Source organism: Loxodonta africana, chromosome 1 (genome assembly GCF_030014295.1).
Source record: "Loxodonta africana isolate mLoxAfr1 chromosome 1, mLoxAfr1.hap2, whole genome shotgun sequence".
Classification (NCBI taxonomy): Eukaryota; Metazoa; Chordata; class Mammalia; order Proboscidea; family Elephantidae; genus Loxodonta; species Loxodonta africana.
The window spans coordinates 134,978,822-134,998,278 of record NC_087342.1 but is presented as its reverse complement, the minus strand read 5'-3'; the positions used below and the strand labels follow the sequence as shown (position 1 = coordinate 134,998,278).

Sequence of the window (19,457 nt, the reverse complement as noted above, 5' to 3'; positions counted from 1 at the left end):
AACCTAATCAATACTCTATCTACCAGTACACAGGAAATATAGACGATAAAATAACATGTTTAAGACACCACAGAAGTATAATTAGACAAATCCGGAATGTGGGAAATTCTAGAGAACAAATGACTTAGTTTCTTCCACATATAAAGGTTAAAATTTAAAAGAGAGCTGTGATAGATTAAAAGACACTTAAAGACATATCACCCAATGCAATGTGTGGATCTTTTTTGGTTCCTGGTTCAAATAAAACAACTGTAAAAAAACATTTTTGAGACAATTAGGAAAACTGAACAGTAAGTATTATATGATATTAAGATACTGTGTTTTCTTTGGTAAGATCAATTTTTGTATTGTGATTGATTTTAAAAACGTTATCATTGTTAACCCTTTCAAGACCATTGGTTGTTCACCTACTTTTTCCACCTCTTAGGTTTCTTGGGACTCTACTTTTCCCACTGCAAGTATTTGCTGCCCTCCAACAGGGACTTGGGGAGCCCTGGTGGCACACTGGTTAAGCATTTGGCTGCTATCCAAAAGGTCAGCAGTTGGAATCTACCACCCGCTCCTCTGAAACCCTATGGGGCAGTTCTACTCTGTCCTATAGGGTCACTATGAGTCAGAATTGACTTGACAGCAATGGGTTTGGTTCTGGGTTTTGGTTAACGGGGACTTGTGTAATAGTGAAATGGCTTCAAATGTTTGTTGAAGCAAAAGAGTTGGGGTGTCAGGCAAAACCAGAGGCACCCAATGTACCCAAATGAAAGGTACCCTGAATTACATCCTGCTGCCCACAACAGGTAGGACAGATGGGCACCCACCAGTCATATATTCACACATAATATTTCTCAAAATCCATATTACCAACCAAAAATTTAAACACACTCCATGACGCAGCATGCTTCCATTAAGGAAAATACGTGGTAGCCCCCCCCCAAAAAATCAAAGCAGAAAATAATAGGTCTTAAAAGGTTTACAGAGTTGGATTGTTGCTTCAAAAATCAGCAAGAAAAGTGCTGAGGAAAAATCAAACAAGAATGCCAAAATGTTATTTGTTGAACCTGGGTGAAAGGTACACAGAGGTTCATTATACTATTTTCTCTACTCTGTGTAAACTTGAAAATTTATAATAAAAAGTTAAAAGTACACATATTTTGAAAGTATCATCACAGTTTGCATTTTATAAAACAAAAGTGTAAAAGTAGCTTTCTCACATAATAGAATACTTTGAGCCATTCATCAGTGTAACACTCACCAAAAAACTAGGACCCTCAATTATTAGTCCCCATTTTAAACATACAACACACACACATAATTTTAAGACAGGCAAAATGGCTTGTATTCTTCAAAAATATCAGCATCATGGAAGACAAAAGCTGAGGAACTGATGCATATTAAAAGAAATTAAAGAGAAATGACAAATGCAATGCACGATCCTGGATTGGCAGGTAGGAGGTGTTATAAAGGATAGTTAGTAGGTAACAGTATTGTACCTCCATTAAATTCTCTCAATTTGATGAGTGCTCTTAGGTTATGAAAGAGGGTCTCTTTGTCCTTAGTTGAAATACGGGATGAAGTATTTAGGGGTAAAGGATCATGATCTCTACAACTTATTCACAGATATCTCGGGAAAAAAAAGATTAAGAATAAATATGTATGCTACTGTATTACAACCATCCCTGGTGGGGCAGTGGTTAAAGTGGTTGACTGCTAACCGAAAGGTCAGTGGTTTGAAACTACCTGCAGCTTCACGGGAGAAAGATGTAGCAGTCTGCTTCCATAGATTTACAGCCTTGGAAACCCTACGGGGTCGCTATGAGTTGGAATTGACTCGACGGCAGTGGGTTTTGTATTATATGTTAAACATAGACATATAACTATTCACTTATACCTACATATATAGATGACCCCTGGTGGTACGGTGGTCAAAAGCTTGGCCGCTAACTGAAAGGTTGGCAGTTCAAACCCACCAGCCACTCGGAGGGAGGATGATGTAGCAGCCTGCTTCCATAAAGATTTACAGCCTTGGAAACTGTATGGGGCAGTTCTACTCTGTCCTACAGGGTCACTATGAGTTGACAGCAGTAGGTTTGGTTTTCCTTTTTTTTTTTTTTAACATATAAACAAACATGATCAAATATTAACAACGGGTGAATGTCATCAAGGGTTTACAGGAGTTTGTTGTAATAGTCATACAACTTTTCGGTAAATCTGAAATTGTTTCAAAAAGTTTAATTAAAAAATAAGCAAATCGACTGTGGTGATCTTATACAAATCTGTGAATATTATCAAAAACCACTGAAAGTACACTTTAAATAGTTGAACTGTATGATATGTGAACTGTACAACAATAACGCTGTTAAAAAATAGGCAAAAATATCAAAAGTAATGAAATTTTATAATTTATGGAGAAACACCCAATTAGCCAAATTATTTTTGTTAGTCCTTTAAAAGATCATGTTTTTTTGCACTCTAAACAATAATGACATAAAGTGAATTGTTGCAAAATGAAAAAAAAAAGAGCTAGGCTACCTCTTGCTACGAATAGTCAATATAAACTGTAAAGCCAGTTTTTCATAAATTTACTTACCTTAATCCATACTGTCTCATTGACAAAGCTGAATGGTATAGGTGGATTATCTGGCATGTGCTTGTTGAGAATGCTGAAATTAATGGAATCTTTGGCAATTCGGGGTGGAGTCCCAGTCTTCAACCTCCCCACCACAAACCCCAACTTCTCCAGAGTCTGAGCCAGCCCTATCGAAGGCTGATCCCCTAAACGTCCGGCTGGATTCATCTCCAATCCAATTATGACCATGCCTCTCAGAAATGTGCCAGTAGTCAGAATCACACTCTCTGCATATATTGTGCTTCCATCCACTAAATAAGAAAAAGCATAAAATCAACTCTCTGTGTTATAAATGTTAACATGCATTGAATTAGAATGTGACTATTTTATATTAAAACTACAGAAAAATTCTCAGTCTTTAGAAACTTGAGGAAGAATTTTAAATGAATAAGAAGTCTATATGTTATCAATCTCAAGAACCCAAGAAGTCAGGTAGGTTGAACTGAATGTGTTCTCATCAACTAATATGTTCCTAAAATCATATCAGCATGAGAAGTTAGTCTCAGTTAATTAAAAAAATTATTTCAGACTTCTGATTAAATATGGCAGACTACCTCACATGATTTCTTATCCCTCCTAAAGCTCTAAGAAAATGAAATAAAGGAATACAAAAGGTATAAACCCACAAGGACAAATAATAGAAAAGAATCAAAAGATGAAAAATTTCAGTGTACTTCTGGAAGACAGAAAGTGGTTTGAAGAGTAGTAACTGATCTAGCAAAGAATAGAGGCTATAGCTCAAGTATCTGAAGAGAAGATATCAATGAGAATGAACTAATTTGCCGTGTAAAAGCTCAGAAATTGGAGGTACCAAGAACTGAGGAATGTAGGAATGAAGCTTAGGGCATAGACAGATATGGTTGAAATCTACGTACAGTAGTTTTGTGGAGGTTTATTCTTCAGAGAATTTAAACCTGGATGGCAGGGTGAGGGATGGGGCAAAAAAAGAGGTGAACTTCCCTCCCTAACATAAATCTCCTATAAAGAGCTAGTCCAGAAAAACCTCACCTCATTCACAGGGAAGTAATGATTAAAAAAAAAAATTGGCTGAGAAAATCTATATACAAAGATGCTCCACTTTAAAAAGAACAAAAGGAAAAGGAAAAAACAAATGGCAAATGAAGAACTCTCACCAGAAAAAGTTATTATGGAACAAATGCCACTATGATGGGCGGGGGGGCATGTAATGAAATAAATTACCTTTAAAAATAACAGCTCAAAGCAGACACACAAAAGCTGAGGGACACTACAGTGACATAAGAGAAGGAATTGAAATATGGCAGAGGTCAGGAAAGAAAGAGAAGCAGAAAATGAAACCCATTACAGAAAAAGCTTAAGGAAAACAGATGCTACTAAAATGAATCAAGGATATGGGAGAGAGGACTGGAAAAAAGTGAGCAAATCATAAAATAAAAAGTTAAGAAGAAGGGTTATTAATAAAAAAAGAAAAAGATATTGCCTATTGCCTAACAGAAAACCACGGTGGCGCAGTGGTTAAGAGCTAAGGCTGTTAACCAAAAGGTCGGCAGTTCAAATCCACCAGGCACTCCTTAGAAACTCTATGGAGCAGCTCTACTCTGTCCTATAGGGTCTCTACGAGTAGGCAACGGGCTTGGTTTGTTTTTTTTGGCCTAACGGGGTCAATATACGTATACCTGATTTCATTGAAGAAGAGAATGTATACACAGGATCACAAAAAAAGTTTTTAAATTATAATTTAACAAAATTTCCCAGAACGATCCCTGAAAGGGTACACTACATCTCATAAAAGATTCACAGAGAATGATCTACAATGAGATATATCCTACTGAAGATCATGAATTTTTTTTTTTTTTTTAGAAATAAGCTGTTTTTTAATCGTGCTTTAAATGAAAGTTTACAGCTCAAGTTGGTTTCTCATACAAAAATCTATACAGACACTGTTATGTGACCCTAGCTGTTATCCCTGTAATATTTCAACATACTCCTCCTTTTCACTCCAGATTTCCTGTGTCCGTTCAGCTGGCTCCTGTCCCTTTCTGCCTTATTATCTCGCCTCTGGACAGGAACTGCCCATTTAGTCTCATGGATCTACTTGGACTAAGCAGCACACTCTTCACGAGCTAAAGATAATGAATTTTAAAGACCAAAGAATTCTTTGATTGTCCAGATGAAACGATAAAGTCTCCTTCAAAGAGAAAAACGGTCAAGCTGCTTCCCGTAGGTTCACTACAGCAATATTTGGAACACTGAGAGACAACAGAGCAAAGCATATAAGGCTTTCACGGAAAGAAAGCATGACTCAAAATTTTTAGGTTATAAGGCCAAGATAACATTCAAGTTATTTTTGACCATGTTAAAAAAAAAAAAAAAGGAAGTCAGGGAATTTAGCATACATTAGCTCTTCTTCGAGAAATTATCAGAGAACAAATTTAGCCAACTAAGAGACTGAGCACAGAATCCATTTAATTGTAGAGTGAACACTAAAATACATGTGAGGATTATAGATATGGATTAGAACATAAATGTTATAAACTCTGACAGGGAGAAATAATATAAATAAACAAAAATCAGGAAGAAAGGGTAGAGAAGGTGGGAGGTAGCGTAAACAGGATTTCTTTATCTCTGATAGACGGGATCAGTGGGACTTACGAAATGGTAGTGTGAGGAGCTCAGTGAAATCTCTCACAGAAAAACATCTATAAAATGGGTCAAAATTAGCAAAGACAAATGTTTAAAATCTCTGGAGATTGATCTGGGACTTAAATTGAGAAGCATTTACTCAACAAAATCTACAGAAACTTTTTAACAACAGTGGGAGGCCATGGAATTAGAACTAGAGGCTGGACTCATCCTCCCACCCAGCTCCGTGCTTCAGAGAGCTCATTCAGTGGGCTCAGCAGCTGAGTGGCAGTTCTCAACTCTCTCAGTTCCCTGGGGTGAAGATCTAATCTAGGTGGATTTGACAGCTAGTAAGTATTGGCAGATCTAGCTTCCTAAACTCCGTACTGCAGATGATCTCTACCAAGCGAGTGGCCACGCCTGTTTTTCCATCCCCAGCTCCTGATCTACAGTGAAGATCCAGGTGGAGAAGCTGGAGAAGAGCATAGCCCTCCACTTCCCCCACAGGTCTGTCGTTCTGCTGGGCTGTTTTGCTGGGCTCAGCAGCCAAGTGGCAGCTCCCACTTCCCCCACGTTCCTGGTATAAAATGTTATTCTATTTCAGGTGGATCTGGCAGCTGTTCAGTGTTGACAGATTCCATCCTCCCTGGCTCTGTGCTGTAGAAGAGCTATACTGGACAGTGGCACCAGTTCCTACACCATTCCCCACCACACACGTAAGATAGGTTAGGGTGGTCCAGCCCATGAAGAATAATTTCCCCATCATCCCTGCCAGTTCCTGCTCTGTAGTGCAGAGGTTCTTTCTAGGGGACGGTTAGAGCAAGCTTCAGTACTGTGCCCCTGCCAAGGGGCCTGGCTTCATTTGGATCAGACTGTGGAACAATCTATCTATGCCCCAGGACACCACTGGAAATAATAGGGTGAACTTCTGCGCTACTAGTCCCCAGGTGAACGTAGGGAAAACTCATCAGCTCCCTGAACTGTAACAGCAATCTTAATTCTCACAGGAAAAGGATATAAAAAAAAGTACAGAGGCTTACGTAAGTAAGTATACTATAATCATTAAATCTGAAGAGGAAAGGAGGCAGGGGAGAGAAAAGAAAGTAAAATTTAGTCATTGTTCACAGAGGGATCAGTAAACACTGACTGAAGAAAAAAGTTTAAGCATATTACATAAGATCACAGTTACTACCAAACTAAAAAAACAAAAATACAAACTTTTAAAAAGAAAAAAGAGCAAGAGCAAAGCAAAAACATATTAAGTGAAGGAAAAACAAAAAAGTACAGAACAGTGTGTATCATATACTACTATTTATGTGGCAAAAAAATACATATGAAGATATGTATATGTGCATAGACAGACAGAACACACAAGAAAGTGGTAACAGTGAATGCTCCTAAGGGAGAAAATTGGTAGGAGAGAGATTACCTTTTTACTCTGTATCTCTTTGTGCCCTTTAAACTGTTTACCATGTATATAAACGGCCCATTCAAAAAATTAATACAAATATAATTAAAATTAAAACAGGAGAATGAAGTCAAGATCTGTATTTTAAATGACAAGATTTCCAGCCCAGCCCTTCTTACCATTTTCTTCCCAGCCAGCAGGCAGCCATATAATTCCCCCAGGCAGAAGACTAATTTTTCCTGGAGAACTAACAGTCAATGATATTAAGAAGTTCCCTAACCAAAAAAAGTCAATTCAACTCTTATTTACCTGATTGTAGAGTTGGCCAGGCAAGAAACTCTGGAGTAAGGGAGAATGAAGAAAACCAAAGATACAAGGGAAAGATTAGTCCAAAGTACTAATGGACTACAACTACCACAGCCTCCACCAGTCTGAGTCCAGCACAACTAGATGGTGCCCAGCTACCACCACTGACTGCTTTGTCAGGGATCACAATAGACAGTCCTGGTCAGAGCTAGAGAAAAATGTAGAACAGAATTCTAACTCACAAAAAAAGACCAAACTTATTGGTCTGACAGAGACTGGAGAAACCCTGAGAGTACAGCCTCAGACACCCTTTTACCTCAATAAAGAAGTCACTCCTAAGGTTCACCCTTCAGCCAAAGATTAGATGGGCCCATATAATAAAATAAGACTAAACGGGCACCCCAGGCCAGGGGCAGGGACGAGAAGATAGGAGAGGACAAAAAGCAGGTATAGGGAATCCAAGGTCAAAAAGGGGTGAGTATTGACATGTTGTGGGGTTGGGAATCAATGTCACAAAACAGTATGTATATTAACTGTTTAACAACAAACTGGTTTGCTCTGTAAACCTTCATCTAAAGTGCAATAAAGAAACTGAAAAAAAAAGAAAACTACGCACACACGAGTCTTCCAATCAGTGTTTTAGAGCCTCATTTTAAAATCTCAGCAACCAAAGCGCCCTAGACACTTGAAGAAAGCCTTCTACATGAAAAAGAGCAACTGAAATAATCAAACAGAAGAAACCTGGGGCAAAGAATACATAGACCATAAGGAAACACCAAAAATCTATAATTAAAATCTTTATATTGATTAAAGACATTAGCAGATTCATAAACCGTAACAAGATGTTATAAAAAAGAAACAATCCAAGAGGGAATTATTGCATAAGGGCACTAAATTTGTTACAGATGATGAAAAATTAGGGAAATGGACAATGGTGACAGTAACATGTCACTGAATTGTATACATAAAAATGGCCGAAATAGAAAATGTATATGTACATATTTTACCACATGAGAAAAAGGATGAATCAAAGAAAAAAGAGTGTTTATATACGAAAATTACGATAAGTGAAATTTTAAAATTAGAAGGATTTAGACAATAAAGCTGAGGAAACTCTTCTATGAAAGTACAGCAAAAGAGAAGTATAGAGAATCCCACATATCCTAGGAAGCAATAGGAGTTACAGAAACAGAACATAGAGAAATAATGGAACACCCTAGAAATTATGGACACTGATTTCTAGACTGGAAAAGAATGAACACCTAGTAGCCCAGCACAATAAAGGAACAAAGGGCATACTGAAGGATATCAATATAAAATTTCAGAACACCAGGGACAAATACAAGATTCTTAAAGCTTTCAGAGAGAAAAAAATTTGCATATACAAAGAAATTTAAATCAATATGGCACTGAACTTCTCAACAGCAATACTGGAAACTAGGAGACAGTAGAATAAGACTATCAAATTTCTAGGGGGAAAAAGGTTTAACCTAGAATTCTGTACTCAGCCAAATTAAGAGTCAAGTCTGAAGGGGGAATAATACATTTTTAGATATGCAAAAAAAAAAAAAAAATGCCTCCCATGTTTCCTTTCTTAGGAAGCCACTGGAAGATATGTTCCAGCATAAGGCTGTGTATCAAGAAAGAGACAAACTGGAGCCCCAGGAAACAAGGGATCTAACACAGCAAACTGGTAAAGGGAAGTCCCAAAAGGGCATCTGTGCAGTAGGCCTAAAGAGCAATTGTCATGATTATAGTAGATGGGAGTAAAGATGTCTCTGGAAAGAAAGTATCAAGGTAAAGAATAGAATTGATAAATTACTTGATATCTGAGTATTAAGGAAATGATATCGGTAGATACTTCTGACGAAAAATTTGGACAGGTACAAAGAAAACTAAGCAAAAATGAGGCAATTATTAACTCAAAGCAAAATTAAGTGGTATATTAAAGAAACCATAAACATAATACACTACTTGGCTCAGCAGTGACCAATATTTAAATAATCACAATAATATAAATACTATCAACCAAAAATTATGGTATATTAGAAAGATAAAAAAATAAAGTAGGGGAAAAAAGAACTACCATAACAAAAAGTTAATAATGTTTAAGAAAAAAAAAACCAAACCCAGTGCCATCGAGTCAACATCGACTCATAGCAACCCTATAGGACAGAGTAGAGCTGCCCCGTAGGGTTTCCAAGGAGTGCCTGGCAGATTTGAACTGCTGATCCTTTGGTTATAGCCGTAGCATTTAATCACTACACCATCAGGGTTTCCATAATGTTTAATAGGACTGGTAAATCAGAAAATCAAAGTAAAAATACGAGTGTATTATTTAGAAATACAAAGGTGTATCAATAAAGCTGAGGAAGTCTTCTAAGGAAGTACGGCAAAATGACAAAGAAGTAATAATAGAAGAAATATAGAGAATCAAGTTCCTGGGAAGTGATAGGAGTTACAGAAAGAGAGCACAGAGAAATAATAGAAGAAAAAAGTTGAAGTGCTTGCCTCTGGGGAGGGAGATAGTTGTTCTACCATGCAAACTTCTAAATGATTATATTTGATTTTTTTAAAACTATGTCCATGTATTAGTTTAATTTAAAAATTAATAATAACCCCTTTAAATAAAAAACACATATAACAAACCGATTAAATGTAAATTTAAAGTTAGAACTAGCAAAAATAAAAATTACAATCAAAAGCCAAGCCCAGGGGAAAAAGACACAAAAATGCAGGCTATAAGGTCCTATACTAAGATGCTACAGCTGAGCCCTGAACTTAACTGAGCTTCATGAAGGTCTAAATGAAAAGAAAAACAGGATTATTTATACAATTTTCCTTATACAAGAAGAGAAAACACAATTTCCCCAAATAAGCAAAATACCTCCATACTTTGTTCTAACGTAAATTCATCACATGGAGTTTCATATGCTATTAGTATCACCTATAACCAGTACATACCCAAAACAACACCACTAGCACGGCATTTCCCAGTGTGTTCAGGCTCTGGTTCGGTAAGAATAAGATCTTCTACAGCTCCCTCCTGAACAGTAAGCAGTGGTGTATTCAGGATTTCTTTCTATCAAGAGAGAATGTTAAGCTGAAAAATAGCAGTAAAACATTGCACAGTATCACTACAGACTTTCCTGTTCTCATGCCTTATTCTTACCTGCATGTTCTGTTTATAGAGTTTCCTATCAATTTGAGCTCTTAGACCCCGCACAGCCGGTCCCTTTCGCTGGTTTAATACTTTGTAATGTACACCAGACTGGTCACAAATGCGAGAACACAGGCCATCCAAGGCATCCACTTCCCTCATTAAATGCCCCTTTCCGATGCCCCCGAAGGAAGGATTACAGGACATCTGACCTAAAGAGAACAGACATAAACAAAAGAATAAATTTATGAACACCTTGCACATAATAGGTATTTAATAAGGAAATGTCTGTACAGGTGACCAAAACCACCTCATACAATAAAAACTGAAAACCTGGAACAAACATCGAAGAGAAAATTCCAATGTCCCAATGGGATGTGAGAGTTATTTAAGGCATCCTAGAAGACAAACCATTGCCTGTATTTTCTTTTGAATGTTTTCTTGATGTATATTTTTACTGTTTCATTAAGTTTGACTGCTCCTTTAAATGTGGTTTGGAATCCTTACCTCATGAAACCTTCCCCAACTGAGCATGTTTTTAAGAAGCCCCTTGATACTGGTTTACTGTTATAATCAACTAAGTCTTCCATATATACCATCTGCTGTTGCCTTTTTGCTCTTATTTTGCAGAAATAATTAAATTATAAACTTCTTGAAAGGAGAAACTATATACCTTCCTTTAAATTCCCCCAATGTTATTTGGGAGCTGCACATCCACCATAGCTACCACCAAGGCCTCTAAAGTTTTTATGGTCTCCACAGGGTTAGGGAGTAAAAGAGATGTAGGCTCAGTTCCTAAATCTACCGCATATTAGCTCTGTGATTATGGCAAGTTACCTTACTTTATATACCTCAGTTTTCCTACTGTAAAAAAGGGATAGCTGTAGTAGATATGGTTGGTTGCCTATGCCAAAACCACTTCCCTCCTTCCTTTGAAACAGAATCACAATTTCATTTTAGGTAAACACCTTCCCCTGTGAGACTCTGGGCTCAGGGAGTGTGATCCCAATGCAGTTTAGGGGCAAATCTTTACTGGTCTAAGGTAATAGCGGTAATTTGTTTCTACTTGCCAGTGTCTAGCTTAAGGGCTGCCTACGAAAGCTGGACGATGAATAAAGAAGACTGAAGAAGAACTGACCCATTTGAATTGTGGTGCTGACAAAGAATACTGAATATATCACGGACTACCAAAAGAACGAACAAATCTGTCTTGGAAGAAGTACAACCAGAATGCTCCTTAAAGCAAGGATGGTGAGGCTACGTCTCACATACTTGGGAAATGTGATCAGAGGGATCAGTCCCTGGAGAAGGATATCATGCTTGGTAAAGTAGAGGATCAGTGAAAAAGAGGAAGACCCTCAACGAGATGGATTGACACAGAGGCTGCCACAATGGGTTCAAGCATAATGATTGTGAGGATGGCACAGGACCAGGTAGTGTTTCTTTCTGTTGTACACAGGGCTGTTATGAGCTGGAACCCACTCAACGGTGTCTAACAACAACAAGCTTAAGGGTGGGCAAAAAATCATGGGGGGAAGAATGTTAGGGGTGCCTAGGAAATGGTTTTCTTGTTCTTCAAAGAGATACAAGGAAAAAATGTCTTTCTTCTGCTGAAAGTTGTCATACCTAGATATGACACCTAGAACTGCTGCAGCCATTTTGTAAACATGAGAATTGCTAGAGTGGCATAATAAAGATATGGAAGGAATCTGAATCCTCCGATTTTGCAGGGTCCTCAACTAACCAACCTTAGAGCTGATCCACCTGCAGACTTCTTGTTAGATAACAAATTATCCTTTTTGTTTAAATCAATTGCACAAGAATTTTGTTACTTTCAAAATGATAATGTACATAAAGCACAGTGTCAGGCACAGAATAAGCTATAAAGAACATTTATTAATACTTATTTTATTTTCTAGGTCACCGTAAAATATTCTCTGCCTCTTGACTTTTTACTTTCAAAAATCATTGAATTCAAATTACTGTTTACATAATTTACATAACCACAGAAACCCTTGTGGTGTAGTAGTTAAGAGCTATGACTGCTAACCAGAAGGTCAGCAGTTTGAATCCACCAGGCACTCCCTGGAAACTGTATGGGGCAGTTCTACTCTGTCCTATAGGGTTGCTATGAGTTGGAATCGACTCAATGGCAACAGGTTTGGTTTTTGGTTGTAACCAAAGGTCGTCAATTCAAATCCACCAGGTGTTCCTTGGAAACACTGTGGGACAGTTCTACTCTGTCCAATAGGGTCACTATGAGTCGGAATCAACTCGAAGGCAGTAGGTTTGGTTTGGGTTTAAAAGTACTTCATTCCCTTTGTACGAGAGCAATATGCAAAAAGTAATAATGAATATTAATTATATCACTGTCTTAGTCAATCTAGTGCTGCTGTAACAGAAACACAAGTGGATGGCTTTAACAAAGAGAAATTTATTCTCTCACTGTCTAGTAGGCTACAAGTCCAAAATTCAGGGCATCAGCTCCAAGTGAAGGCTTTTTCTCTGTGTTGGCACTGGAGGAAGGTCCTTCTTGTCAATTTTCCCCTGGACTAGAAGCTTCTCTGCACAGGAACCCCGGGTCCAAAGGACACACTCTGCTCCTGGTGCTGCTTTGTTGGTGGTATGAGGTCCCTAACTCTCTGCTTGCTTCCCTTTCCTTTTTATCTCTTGAGAGATAAAAGGTGTAGGCTACACCCCAAGGAAACTCCCTGTACGATGGATCAGGAATGTGACCTGGGTAAGGGTGCTACATCCCACTCTAATCCTCTTTAACATAAAATTAGAATCACAAAATGGAGGACAACCACACAATACTGGAAATCATGGCCCAGCCACTGATACACACATTTTAGGGGGGACATAATTAAATCCATGACAATCACTGAGTTTATATAAAAGCAATCAACTTCTAATCCTGAGTTTCTAATATATTATTTCACATAAAAAATTTTAAACGTTTTATTATAAAAACCTATTGGCCTTAAATGATTCTGACTCATAGCGACCCTATGTAGAACTGCCCCACGTAGTTTCCAAGGCTGTAAATCTTTACAGAAGCAGACTGCCACATCTTCCTCCCATGGGGCAGCTGGCGGGTTCAAACTACTGACCTTCTGGTTAGCAGTCAGAGCACTTTAACCACTGTGCCACCACAGCTCCTCTGTTTTATAACAGAAAAATCTTAAATATACAAAAAAACTAGAGAGACTAGTGTAATGAATTCCCAATTAGCCACTCAGATCCAATCTTATGCCATTTATACCTCTACCCACCTCCTCCACTCCCAGATATAATATCATTTCAAACATAAATATTTCAGAAAGGACTTTTCTTGTTAAAACAAAACAAAACCACAACCATGATAACTTAATCACACCTGAAACATCTGAACTGCTTTTAATCAATAACTAAAATATAAACTAGAAATGTGGAATGACATCACCGAGTATGATTTTTTAAAAAATTATTCTACCACTTTTAACTAATCCCTTTCCCATTTTTAGTGTGGACACCCTTCAGATGCTTTTAGGTCAGAGGTCATAATCCACCAGTTTTCCTTGGCACACATACGGCTTTAAATACACACACATACACATACACTGAATGGGCATGTGTTTTCCAGCTCATCACTATTCTCGTTACTCCATGTTGTTTTATATCTAGCCAGGTTCACAAACTTAATTATGTGTCTGGCTCTTGGAGCATCGAGTTGTGTCCCTATTTAGATATCGATAATCATTAAAATGACTTAGCTTTTAACCCTCATTACATATCAATTTATTTTTTAAAAGTTCTGAATCCCACTAACTTCTGGTATTTTTCTCAAGCCCCTGCCCCTCCTCCATAAGTGTCTTCAAACATGGGAGAAGAAAAAAACAAGCACCAAAGAATAAATTATTGAAATTCCATCACTTCCTCACATCTCTAAGCAACTTCGAGCCACTTTCTTGAAGTAGTTTATATTATTATATATCTATCAAATTTATATCTGTGCATATTAAATACAGAGATATCCACGTCTTTTTAAGTTGCTGAAAACTTTCTTATATTTTCCAAGAAAATACACGTATCAATGTTGCACCCCCTCCTTTATCAGCATAAAAATTTAACAAGTCAAACAAAATAAAATTCTAGAACACAAAGCGGGGAAAAATTTAACAAGGCTCTCTCTCCTGCTGAGCCCTCAAAATCTTTCTTACCCCAGCACTCCAGGAAGTCACAGCCACTACCAGTCATTTGGAGGTGGCATAAGGAGTAAAATCTATTTGTCATCTCTTTTCTAAAATAGAGCCTAACTTCTGAGGTGTGGTACCAGCACTTGGGGTGGGCAGAGGTCATGGGAATGCGTAAGTCCATCTCTCACTCTACTGAAGAATTTAAATCTGCCATGTAGAAAAAGCTTATGGTAAAATGACAGCTAACATCTGTCCACTTGGATTGGACCACGCATTGTTCCAAGTGATTTGTATGTATTGTTGTTGGGTGCTGTTGAGTCATTTTTAACTTAAAATGAAGTTGGTATTATTGTTATTTTTATTTCATAAAAGAAGAAATTGAGGTTTAAGTAACTTGTCCCTTGCCCAAGTCACATGGCTGGTACTACAGCACTATTACCAGGTCGATATAAAATACTTTCTGCACCCCGCTGTGACTACATCTGTCAGCAGCAACAGAACCCATGGTTCACAGAAGGAAATACTGACAAATGGTAAACTGAATCACAACAGTTCAACTTCTGCATTCTGCAGTTCTATGGAAGCTCAACCTTCTAAAATGAAGCTTTCTTTGCTGAAGTCAAGTAGAAATAGAAACATCTTACTCCACTATGTCAATTTACCTTTAAAAAATGCGACTTTGATTTTAAGGTAGAATTGTCACAGCAACAACTGTTGAAGTCTAGGACTTTGCACGATTTTGTTCTGTTGTACATAGGGTCGCTAAGAGTTGGAAGCAACTGATGGCACCTAACAACAACAACTATCTCTGAGTTATCAGAATATCTCTGAAATGTATTTGTTTAAACAGGAAACTTAGACCATTCTGGGTTGGTAGAAGACTATGTGTTTTGATGGGAATCCCTTTATTCCTGACAAAACTATTACTTACACTCACTATTTAATGGTCACCTTGTTGAGTAATAAAAACCCTGGTGGTGTAACGGTTAAGCGCTACAACTGTTAACCAAAAGGCAGTCTGAATCCACCAGACGCTTTCTTGGAAACTCTACGTACAAGGCAGTTCTACTCTGTCCTATGGGGTCACTATGAGATGTAATCGACTCGATGGTAATGGGTCTGGTTTTTTGTTATTGTTGTTGTTCACTAATACTTTTTAGCTCATTAGATTATTATTTCTTTAATTAAAGAGGTAGTACCTTATCTTTATTTTTTATTTTTTTTAATGTAAACAAAATTAAAGCGTATAATGAAGAAAGTGAAAGGTCTCTGGTAATCCTACCCCTCTTCCTCCCCAAGCCAGAATCATTGTTAACAGTGAATACTCCTTCATAACTGCAAGCTAAAGGGCAATTTTATAAAATATTTAAGTATACAAATATGTAATTTATTCCCAATTCTTACAAAACACTTAATATTCCAACTACTGTTCACTCCCAAGCAAAAGGCAGGGTGGGGGGAGGGGGACACATAGACATGCATAATTTACAAGATGACACTTCAGCTAGCAAACATCATAGAGAGCGGTCTTGCTGTAAATTAGGGCCATCCAACTGTAGCCAATTAAGAGCAAAAAAAAGCACTGTCGGAATCTGAGCACAAAATTGGGGGAAAAAACACCCGGTAGAAATACAGGACGCAACAACAGGCAGCACGGCTCTTCAGAAAATCTCGAGAAAAACACAACGGCCGTTTAATAAACGGTTACTAATAATGGTAATGCACTCTTTATCTAAAGCAACAAGATAGTGGACAGCAACAAATTAAGAAGCTATCAACGAGTATTCTTGAAGCCCTCCCCCACACTCTCCCAGGGCGCCGCGCTCCCCTGCAAGACTACCTTTGTCAGCAGCCAACATGACCCCCCAAAGTTCTGGCCCAGCCTGCCTAATCTCTGCAAGATACTGATCAAGGCCAAAACCACTGGGGCCAGGAGTCTCACTCATCTTTGGAGGAGGGAAGAGGTTGCCCCATCAGGCCGCGAGGTGGGGGATGCAGGTGAGGCACTGCAAGCCCGCGCTTCTCACCGATTGTGTCCACGCGATGCGTGAGTAGCAGAGTCCGGGAGCCGCACCGAGCGGCGGCGGCGGCTGCTTCGGTCCCAGCATGTCCTCCGCCGATGACTACTACATCGAAGTGCGGAGATCTGGGAGCCCCGCTCTCACCGCTGAACCGGGCCAACAAAAGGTGCCGTTTGGTGAGAGAACCTGCGACCCGGCGACCACAGCTTTGGAGGGAGAACATACTGGAAGAAAGTCTGAGTCTGTGCGACTCTGATCCCAACACGAGCGAGGCGCAAAAACTTGGGAGACAAGAAAGAATATCAGGGTCTGCAGGGCGCAGCCATCTTAGTCTGATGTGCCGTTGTGGCCCGTCAACGTCCAGCGTCGCCGCTGATAGGCGGATTGGCGCAACTTTACTGGCCAGAGGGAGAACCGGAAACGGCCCGCTTGGGTGCGGCCATGATTAATTGTGGCGCTGGGTTGGGGGGTCCTACGCGAAGGCCATCTTTTGTTCTTCCAGGGAGTTGCATCCCTGATCGCCAGGTGCCCACCTAAGAACAGTGAATTGATTCTCTTTGCGTTTTCACATTCTTTGAATTTCCTCATACACTATCTCCTTGACTTCTGTTTGTCTGTAAAGACTGCAGTCTGAAGATAAGAATAGCTTCTAAAGGAGTTCAGATGTATTTGTGAATGAAAGATTCATGATAGCTAATTAGGGAAATCAGATGACTGGGGATTAAGTGTTCAGCCTTTTGAAATTAACAGCTTTAAAGCCTTCCTCAAAGGGGAAACTTTTTGTTGCATACTGAAACCACCCTTGTGACAGTTTTATTGTTCAGATCATTAAAATCCATCTATACACACACATATAGTCTTAGTATATTAGTAGTAAACGTTTTTTATACACAATTTAAACTTTACAGAAATATGTAAGTTAGTTAACCCAAAATTTCCACCAGGCCTTCCTTTCCTAGCCCCATAAATATTGTAAGCATTTTGGTGCTAATGCCTCCTAATTTTTTTAATACATGTATTAATGCTATTATTTTGTAGATATAATGCTGTGATTTTACTGTTTTGCAGTTTGCTTCTTTCCACTTAGTATGTTTTGGAGATCTCTCCACACCAGTATATATAACTTCATCTCACTGTTTACGGCTGTATACTATTCCATTGTGTATGGAACCATAATTTGTTTAATCAACCCTTATTAATGTTCATTTGCATTCTTTCTAGTTTTTTGTATTTTATGGCTATCCTTGTACATTTATCTTTTTTAATTTGTGGAACTGTTTCTATAAATTCCTCTAAGTGGAAATACAGCATTAAAGAGCTTCTCAATGTTTAAGTTTTTAATAGATAACTGTTAAATAACTTTCTAAAAAGATTGTGTCAACTTAACACCAAGAGTGTATAAGATTATTTTCCCAGACTGTAGCCAACATTGGATTTTAAATGTTTTAACTATAAATGTATTTTAAAAATATTTTTAATGAAAATGGGATCATGCTATTCATATTGTTGGTAATCTACTTTTTCATATGAAAGCTTATCATGGACATCTTTCTATGTCAATTAATACAGATCTATGTCATTTTTAAGGGCTGACATACTATCATATTAATATTTTTAAATCAATAGTTTAAGCCTTAGAGAATCACAGCCCTGCATTTTCAATTTGAGAGATATTCACTAATACACACTGGGTGTGTATTCAAGTGAGACCCCTCTTTTTCCAATAGAGACTTTAATTACAGACCTAAAGTTAGGGTGTTCAGGTACAGTGTAGGTATATAATTAGGTGGATTTCCGCTGTAAAAGAAGACAAAGCTCTTTGTGCTCAAGTTGGCCTATCATCCTTATTATAAGCTAAGGGAATCCTCATTGATCTTGAACTGTTTTATATTCTGAATCTTTACCTCAGGCTTGATTTTTATGCTAAAAGATTATCTACCAAAATTATAGTACACCTAGAAATACAGTCTCAAAGTCCCTAGATTGTAAAAGCCTGTTTTTTTTTTTTTAACTACCATGATCATCCAAATTAAAAAAAAACAAAAAACCATGATTATAGAAAAGAGAAAAAAGTAACAACGTAAAGTATAAGCTACCAGAAAATATTTGTTGTTGTTGTTAGGCACCATCAAATCAACTCATAGCAACCCTATATACAACACAACAAAACACCACCTGGTCCTGCACCATCCTCACAATTGTTGTTATGCTTGAGCCCATTGTTGCAACCACTGTGTCAATCCATCTCATTGACAGCCTTCCTCTTTTTCATTGACCCTCTACTTTACCAAGCATGACGTCCTTCTCCAGGGACTGGGGTCTCCTGATAACATGTCCAAAGTATATGAGACAAAGTCTTGCCATCCTCACTTCTAAGCATATTTTTTTAAAAACCCAAAACCAAACCTCTTGCAGTCAAGTCAATTCCAACTCATAGCGACCCTGTAGGACAGAGTAGAACTGCCCCATAGGGTTCCAAGGACTGGCTGGTGGATTGGAACTACTGACCTTTTGGTTAACAGCTGAGCTTTTAACCACTGGGCTACCGGGACTCCAAGAATATTTAGGCCTTATAAATAGTATTTTTAAAAAGATTACACTAATTGTTGGTGAACTTTTTTCTTCCTATTCTCCACTTAATTTCAAGTCTACTAGTTATTAAGTAATGGTAAAAGTAGAAAACCAAATCACTGCCTTTGAGAAACATATAATTTCCAGAGCAATTCAGGCATTATATAAGCAATAGAAAGGAAAGGAAGTCAATTGTAAATTAGTAAATTTCACTACCATTTTGGAGAAAGATTGGGGTTACAAAAATGAATAAACTCAATTCCTATCCTCATAGAGTTCCTAGACTAGTGACTGGCATGCACACAGTTATGAGACAATGCAATAAGTGCTATAATAAATATTGCCCACAGTGAGCTATGAATACAGGGAACAGAAAGGGAATGGTCCTTTCATGGCAGATGACAGGGAAGGCTTGCTTCAGTTAACCCTGAAGTAATTCATCATGAAAGGAAAGAAGAGTCATTGGGAGGTCCTTTATTATCTGGCTTCCAAATACCTTTTTCTATCTCTTTCCTGCCTTCTACCATACAGAACGAGATACCTTACTTTTGGATTTGCTGTTCTCTCAGTCTGAAATGCTTTTTTCCTC

At 38.1% G+C, this 19,457-nt stretch overlaps 1 protein-coding gene across 3 annotated transcripts in view; it reads right to left on the bottom strand.

The window, feature by feature from the left end:
• The window catches only part of MTO1 (mitochondrial tRNA translation optimization 1), a 53,682-nt gene extending 37,024 nt beyond the window's left edge, over window positions 1-16,658 (bottom strand). For all 3 annotated transcript variants that reach the window (XR_010322431.1, XM_064288020.1, XM_003404109.4), the window contains exons 1-4: window positions 16,304-16,658; window positions 10,111-10,310; window positions 9,903-10,020; window positions 2,585-2,874 (exon numbers count right to left, since the gene is read on the bottom strand). Coding sequence is in view for 2 of the 3 variants with exons in the window: in XM_064288020.1 (XP_064144090.1) it covers window positions 2,585-2,874; window positions 9,903-10,020; window positions 10,111-10,310; window positions 16,304-16,520 (825 nt within the window). In the remaining variant the exon portion in view is untranslated. The remainder of the gene's footprint in view (window positions 1-2,584; window positions 2,875-9,902; window positions 10,021-10,110; window positions 10,311-16,303) is intronic.
• Window positions 16,659-19,457: the final 2,799 nt, after the last annotated feature.